The 8,463-nt window shown below is 35.1% G+C and overlaps 1 protein-coding gene across 1 annotated transcript; it reads left to right on the top strand.

Annotated features, from left to right (window-relative positions):
• Positions 1 to 7,498: 7,498 nt before the first annotated feature.
• On the top strand, positions 7,499 to 7,915 carry LOC141493871 (U1 small nuclear ribonucleoprotein C-like). The gene has a single exon (XM_074195157.1). It carries the CDS (start codon positions 7,499 to 7,501, stop codon positions 7,913 to 7,915), a length of 417 nt encoding a protein of 138 aa, XP_074051258.1.
• Positions 7,916 to 8,463: the final 548 nt, after the last annotated feature.

Genomic DNA, 8,463 nt, shown 5'->3' with positions numbered 1-8,463 from the left:
CATTACAGATCTCCCAGGACAGTCCTAGCTCTCTGAACTGCTGAGAGGTGTTACTTGCAATAAGGTTGATCAACTCAGAATGTTGTTGCTAATGTGTGAGGTGTTTTCTTAGTTCTGTTCCCTACACACACAGCTTCAGTTCTTGTAATTCATTCCATACTTCTCTAGAATTTGATCATTCATGGTTTATTTTTAGTTTTTTTTTCCATTTCCAGATGTATATTTTAAAGTCACACAATTTCTTTCCACTTCCCTTCCCACTCCCCTTCCCTCAGAGGCAGACAGCCAGGTACACATTTCACATACATATTTATGATAACCACCTTTGCACATTAGTTATTTTTTCTATGAAGAATTAGGATTAAGGGAAAGAGATACATAAGAGATAAGTTTTATGAACTGTTTATCAGATTCTGAAGGGCTTTGATTTGTTTTGTATTTTCTTCCACTGAATGAGGATACCATTATCCATAGCTAATCTAAAGCAGTGTTTCTTTCTCTCTGAATTGCTAAGAACTGCATTCATAAAGGCAGATCATCTCACAATGTCCTTGTAAATGTGTACATTGTTCACTTAGTTCTGTTCTCTTTGCTCAGCATCAGATACTTTAACTCATTCTGTGCTTCTTTAGAGTCTGACTATGTTTTCTTATAAAGCAGTAATATTCCACAGTATTCATGTATCATAACATGTTCGGACGTTCCCCATTTGATAGTCATTCCCTCATTTCCCAATGCTTTGTCACTTCAAAAAAGAGATGCTCAAAAATTTTGGGAAAATGTGAGATTTTATGATTTCTTCTGGATATAGGCTTAGAATTGGAATTGCTGGAATAAAGGGAATAAAAAGTTTTGTTACTCTTTGGGCATAGTTCCACATTGCTCTCCAGAATATTTGGATCTGTTCACAACTCCATCAGCAATGAATAAATGTCTGTTTCCCACAACTTTTCCATTGATCATTTCTCTCTTTTATTCTCATCTTAGCCTACCTAATAGATATGAGGTGATACTTCATATTTGCTTTAATTTCAATAAAGATTTGAAGCATGTTTTTCATATGATTATGAAGTTTTAATTTCTTTATTTGAAAATAGTCTATTCATATCTTTTGACCATTTATCAATTGGGGAATGACTTGTAACATTATGAATTTGAAGAATTCTCTACATATTTTACAGAATATATATAAGGAGTTCTGATAAAACTCCTATTTTTGATTATTCTCAGCTTTCAATTTACCTTCTAATTTTAACAGCATTAACAACATTAGTGTAAAAACCTTTTAATTTGATATAGTTTTTAAAAGCATTCATTTTGCAGTTCATAATTATGTACTCTAATTCTTTTTTGGCCATTAATTTGCCCCCTTTCCATAGATCTGATAGAGTATTTCTTGGTCTAATAATTTATCTATGGTGTCACTGTTTTTGTCTAAATCCTCTATCCATTTTTACCTTATTTTGGGATGGAGCATGTGATTTGGGTCTATGCTTAGTTTTTACCATTTTACTTTTCATTTTTCCCCCCAAATTTTTGTCAGATAGTTAACTTTTATCCCAGAAGCTGATGTCTTTGGGTTTGTCAAACAGTAGATTGCTTTATTCATTGGTTGCCATGTCTTTGATCTTATAACACTGACAGATTAATCTATTTCTCAACTGTACAAGACAATTTTTATGATTGTCCCTTTATATTATAGTTTTAGTTCATAGAACTCTTTCACCTTCTTTTACATTTTTATCAGTTCCCTTGATATTATTTACCTTTTGTTGCTCCAGGTGAATTTTATTACTATTTGTTCTAGCTGAATAAAATATGTATTTAGAAGTTTTATTGGTATGGCACTGAATAAGAAATTTAATATGTGGTATAATTATTATTTATTTTATATTAGTCTGACCTAACCATTACACAATTGACTTTGTTTCCAATTATTTAAATATGATTTTATTTGGATGAGAAGTGCTTTATAATTGTGCTCATACAGTTTCTGTGTTTGTCTTGGTAGGTAGATTCCCAAGTATTTAATGATTCCATAATAAGTTTAAATGGAATTTCTCTTTTTATCTCTTGCTCTTGGTCTTTATTTTTCATAAATTTAAATACTGATGATTTATGTGGGTTTATTTTAAAACTTTCTACTTTGCTGAATTTGTTAATTGTTTCAAGTAGTTTTTTTAAGATTATTTCTTATATTTTCTAAATATATCATAATATCATCTGCAAAAAGTGAAATCTTTGCTTCCAAATTCCAAATTCTGATTCCTTCAATTGCATTTTTTCTCTCTTATTGCTAAAGCTAGCATTATTAATACTATATTGAAAACTAATGATGATAATGGACAGTCCTTGTCCCACCCCTGATTTCACTGGGAATGCTCTGAGGTTATTGCCTTCACATATAAAATTTGTTGATTATTTTAGAGTGATACTATTTAATATTTTAAGGAAAACTCCATTTATTCCCAAATTGCTGGGTTTCTAATAGGAATGGATGGTATATTTTATCAAAGCTTTCTTCAGACACTTCTGGCCAAGATGGCAGAGAGAAGACAAGCACTGTTCTAAATGCTCCAGGTTCCCCCTCAAAAATAATATGAAAGAAGCCTCTTAACAGAAATTCAATCCACAAAACCCAGAATGAAAAGCTAGGAGAGGAATATCTACCAACAAGGTCTGTCTCAGGGGACCATGGGTGAACCATGAGTGGAGAGCAGAGGACCAAGACAGGGACAGCAAAAGGGTGAAGCCAGAGGCTTCAGCCACAGAGGTTTTGGTGAGTGGTGGGTCTCAGGACCAAATTTAGCAGTGAAATTTTTGTCAAGGGTTTGAAGAGATCTGGTGAGCCCCAGTCCACTGAAGAGTGAGTTGCAGCACAGAGAACTACAGAACATGCCTGGAAATCAATCCAGTTGTGAAGGGACCTGAGCTCCATAGTTTTTTGCAGAATATTCTGCCCAGAATGAACTGGAAATGGCCCCCTGCCCCCTCGGGCTCAGGTATGAGCAACAGAGTACAAGCAGCTGAAAGGGAAATTAACTAACACCCCTAGAGCTGAACTCATTGTTCAAAGTCAACACAGATCCTGCAGTTTAGGGCCTCAAACACTCCAGAGAAAGCAACCAACACCACCTACTGGAAGACCCATATAATTACTAACTCAAGTGGAGAAAGCCAATAGGGTTTTTTAAAGCAAATCTCTGAGAGCCAACCCTTCCACCAACACAAGATCCTAGGAAAATGAAGAAAATCCAGCTAAAAAGAGGGGACCCATGAAGAAATGCTTAGAAGATAATAGATTCTAACTCAGAGAGATATAGCACTTCTGAGAGGAGTATGAATTGGTCTCCAGCCTAAAAAGACTTCCTTGAAGAAATCAGGAAGGAGTTAAAAAATCAATTGGGAAAAGGGGGGGGATTCAAGAGAAATTTAGCATGTTGCAAGAGAAAATTAACCTCTCTCAATAAGAAAACAAGTTCTTGGATAATACAATTTGATAAATACAAAATGAGAACAATTCTATCAGATCCTCAATTGGGCAAAAGCAAAAATAAAATAATTCTTTCAAATCCTCTATTGGCAAATGGAAAAATCCTTCAAAAATGGAATTGACTAAATGGAAAAAGAGATGCAAAAGGTAAATGAAGAAAATTATTCTCTAAAAGAAAGAATGGAATCAGTGGAAAATAATGACTTCATGAGATAACAAGATTCTTTTTAAACAAAACCAAAAGATAAAAAATACAAGAAAATATAAAATACCTCATCAAAAAACCACTGACATTGAGAACAGATGAAGAAGGGACAACCTGAGAATTATAGGTCTTCCTAAAACATTGAAGACCAAAAAAGCCCGGATTTAATATTACAGGATTTAGTGATGGAAAAATGCCCTGATATCATGGAACCAGAAGGCAAAATAGTTATTGAAAAAAAAATATCAATCTTCTCTGACACATGGTCTGAAAATGAAAACACTAAAAGAAATATTGTGGCCAAATATCAAAACTAACAGATGAAAGAGAAAATCCTGCAAGCAGCCAGAAAGAAACAATTTAAATACTAAGGAGCAACAGTAAGGATTATGCAGGAATCTAGCTGCATCACCATTAAAGGAACAAAGGGCTGGGAATAAAATATTCCAAAGAGCAACAGAGCTTGGAGTGCTGCCAGGAATCCAGGATCTAGCAAATCTGAGCTTTCTCTTCCAGAGGTAAAGATGGACATCTCATGAAATGGGAGACTTCCAACATTTCCTGATGAAAAGTCCAGAGCTAAATAGAAAATTTGAACATGAAATAGGAGGCTCAAGAGACACATGAAAAGGTAAGAAAAAGGGTAAAAAAAATTACTATCCAATAATGTGAAACCGGCTATATCCTCAACTGGGAGATTGTTATAACTCTGGAGAACTGTAACTCCATTAGAGAGAATATACTTAGCCAGAAGTGATGATCACTCATTACTTATCCAAGAGACAGTTATCCAATAAGATGAAATTAGCAATTACCCTACATGGGAAAAATATTCTCATAGTGTTTGAGAACTATAATTCTATTAGAGAAAATATACGTAGCCAGAAGTGATGGACACTCATTACATTTCTGTGACTCAGATAGAATGATTTAAAAACAGTAACGCCTTTAAAAAGTGGACAGTAAGGAGGAGGGAGGATGGAGGAGAATGAATGGGGTAAACCTCATTATATTAAGAGGTACAAAAGACCTACTGTATTAGACATAAAGAAGGGAGCAGGTGAAAATCACCTGAATCTTCATCTTAGCAGACTTGGCTTAAAGTTAAATTACACACACTCTGTTAAGAAACTTATCTTATCTTTCAAGCATTAAAAAGGGAAAAGGGGAGGGGAAGGGAGAAGGAGGGGGAGAAAAGGGGGAACTAACAGAAGGAAGGGAAGGAAAAATGGAAAAAGGTAAAGGGGAAAGAAAGGAGGATATAGGATTGATATAGGCGGGGAGATACACTGGAAGAGGTGGTATTCAAAAATAAAATCCTGGGGAATATGGCTTAACTGAAAAGGGGGAAAAATACAAACAGAGGGCAATATAAAGTTAGTAATTATAACTTTGAATGTGAATGGAATGAACTCTCCATTAAAACGTAAGCAACTAGCAGAGTGGATTAAAAAACAGAATCTTACAATGTGCTGCTTACAAGAAACTCATTGGAAGCAGAGAGATACAGAGTAGCAAGATTGGGCCATGGAGTTACTCATAACTAAATGGAAACTAAATAACCTCATCTTAAAGAATTGAGTGGATCAAGCAACATATTATAGAAAGAATTAAATATTTCATCCTAGACACTGAAAATAATGAAGCAACATACCAGGCCTATGGGATATACTCAAGGTAGCTTTCAGGGTATATATTATATCTTTAAATGCTTACATGAATAAATTAGAGAAAGAGGAAATCAATGAACTAAATAAGGAACTAAAAAAATTAGATAAAGAATAATTAAAACCCCAAATTAAATACCAATTTAAAAATTCTAAAAATTAAAAAAGAAATTAATAAATTAGAAAGCAAGAACAATATTGAATTAATTAATAAAACCAAGATTTGATTTTTATCAAAAGGCCAATAAAATTGGTAAAACCTCTGAGCAATTTGTTTAAAAAAAAGAAAGAAGAAAACCAGATTACTAATACCATAAAGGAAAAAGGTGAATTCACCACCAATAAGGAGGAAATTAAAATAACAATTCAGAATTATTTTGCCCAACTCTATGCCAATAAATTTGACAATCTAAGAGAAATGGATGAATATTTACAAAACCCTAAGTTGCCCAGGTTAAGTGAAGAGAAAATTATACACCTAATCAACACTATCTCAAAAAAAGAAATTCTACAATCCATTATTAAACTCCCTAATAAAAAATTTCCAGGGTCAGATGGATTCAAAAATGAATTCTATCAAGCATTTAAGGAACAATTGATTGCAATTCTATTTATACTCTTTGAAAAAATAGGTGAAGACAGAACTCTGCCTAACTCTTTCTACAATACCAATATGGTGCTGGTACCTTTACCAGGAAAAGTTAAAACAAAGAAAGAAAATTATAGACTTATCTCCCCGATGAATATAGATGCAAAAAAACTTAATTAAAATCTTACCAATATGATTACAACAACATCACTAGGATAATACATTATGACCAAGTAGGATTTATCTCAGGAATGCAGGGTTGTCCAATATTAGGAAAACTGTTGGTATAATTAATTATATCAGTAACAAATCTATCAGAAAATATGTGATTATCTGAATAGAAGCTGTAAAGGCTTTCAACAAAACACAGTGTCCATTCCTATTAAAAATGCTAGAGAGTGCAAGATTGAATGAATTGTGGCTTAGAATAATAAGCAGCATTTTTCTGAAATCATCAACAAGCATTATATGTAATGGGGATAGGCTAGAGGCATTCCCAATAAGATCAGGGGTGAAACAAGGATGCCCATTATCACTCTTAATATTCAGTATTGTATTAGACATGTTAATTTCAGCAAGAATAAAAGAAAAAGAAATTGAAGGAATTTGAATAGGGAAGGAAGAGACAAAACTCTCACTCTTTCCAGATGAAATGATGGTATACCTAGAGAATCCCCCAAAAAAGCATCTAAAAAACTTCTAGAAATAATTAGCAACTTTAGCAAAGTCGCAGGATATAAAATAAACCTTCATAACCCCTCACTATTTCTATACATGACTAACAAGATACAGCAGAAAGTTAGAACGTGAAATCCCATTCAAAGTAGCCTGAGACACTATAAAATACATGAGGTCTACTTTCAAAGGTAGACTCAAAAACTTTTTAAAAACAATTACGAAACACTTCTCACAAAAAATAAAATCAGATTTAAATAACTAGACAAACATCAACTGTTCATGATTAGGTCAAGGTAAAATACTAAAGATAATAATTCTACCAAAACTAAACTGCTTGTTTATTGCTCTAGGAACCAAAATTCCAAAAAAATCACCTAAATGAATTAGAATAATTATAAATAAATTCATATGGAGTAATAAAAAAATCAAGAATTTCCAGGGATTGAGTGCAAAATGTACAAAAGAAGGTGGTTTGACCTTACCAGATCTAAATTATATTATAAAGCATCAGTCATCAAAACTGTCTGGTATTGGCTAAAAAATAGAGTGATGGAGTCGGCGCCCTCCACACTCAGAGTGCACTAGGCGGGGTGGCTCTCTCCTTGGTTTTGTAGGCTTTCTGCCCCAACTTCTTTCTTGCCTCCCCCTGTCCCCGCAGGTGGACCCCGCGTTTCCAGAGGACGGCAGCGCACGGTGCTCCCAGGCTTTGCTGGCGGGGGTACAGGTCATCGTTCTAAGATCCCTATTGAGTATCTATCTGAAGAACTAGAGTCTCTTTTATCAGCATTCCAGAGTTAACCTTATATGTGAAGAGGGGGAGGAGCCTAGCCAGCCTCTTCTGAAGATACCTTGGACAACAGTGCAACATGCCCAAGTTTTATTGTGATTACTTTGATACGTATCTCACTCATGATTCTCCATTGGTGAGGAAGATACACTGCAGTGGGAGGAAGCACAAAGAAAATGTGAGAGACTATTACCAAAAATGGATGGAAGAACAAGCCCAGAGCCAGATTGATAAAACAACCACTGCATTTCAACAAAGAAGAATTCCTCCCAACCTCTTCTCTACTCCTCCACTAGGAGGGCCTATGATCCCACCACCTTACAGAAGCATGATAGGACCCCCTCCTCCTGGAATGATTCCTGTAGGGCCACATCCTGACATGAGGATGCCCATGGGAGGCCACATACCTGTGATGCCTGGTCCTCCAATGATGAGGCCCCTTCCTCATGCTATGATGGTGCCTACGTGCCCAGCAATGCCTAGACCAGACAGATAAAATAGGAAAAAACGTGATGAAACCCATTCCTCAGTTTTCTATTATTTTTTCTCTTGCACCAGAACAACATGGTTCTGGGTCTCAGACATGGGGTATTTTTTTTTTGCCTCTTCCCCTTTCAAAACGCTGATACTTTTACATCACCATCACTTTCCCATGATTCTCCTTCCCCCCCACTATGTCCTCCTCTCCCCTCAGTATCCCTCCCCTGTGATAAATAATCACAGTGAAAAATCAACACAATGGAAATGTCTAAAAATTATTCCTTGTTCTTTACCTATAATTTAACACCTCTCTGCCAGAGGAAAGGAAACATTTTACCGGTCCTCTGGAGTCACAGTTGCATAAGCATTGATCAGAGTTTTGAAGTCTCAGTGTTGTGTTCTTTTATATTGTGGTGATTGTGTAAATTGTTTCCTTGTTTCTGCTTCTTTTTCTGCTACCATCAGTACATGCAAGGTTTTGCAAATTGCTCTTGACGTCTTCATTTCTTAGAGCACATGATATCCCACTGCTTTCATATCCTGTATGTTCATTTGCTGTTTCTC

Source organism: Macrotis lagotis, chromosome 7 (genome assembly GCF_037893015.1).
Source record: "Macrotis lagotis isolate mMagLag1 chromosome 7, bilby.v1.9.chrom.fasta, whole genome shotgun sequence".
In the NCBI taxonomy this organism is placed as follows: Eukaryota; Metazoa; Chordata; class Mammalia; order Peramelemorphia; family Peramelidae; genus Macrotis; species Macrotis lagotis.
Note: the sequence above shows the minus strand (reverse complement) of the source record. Positions and strands in the feature narration are given on the sequence as shown.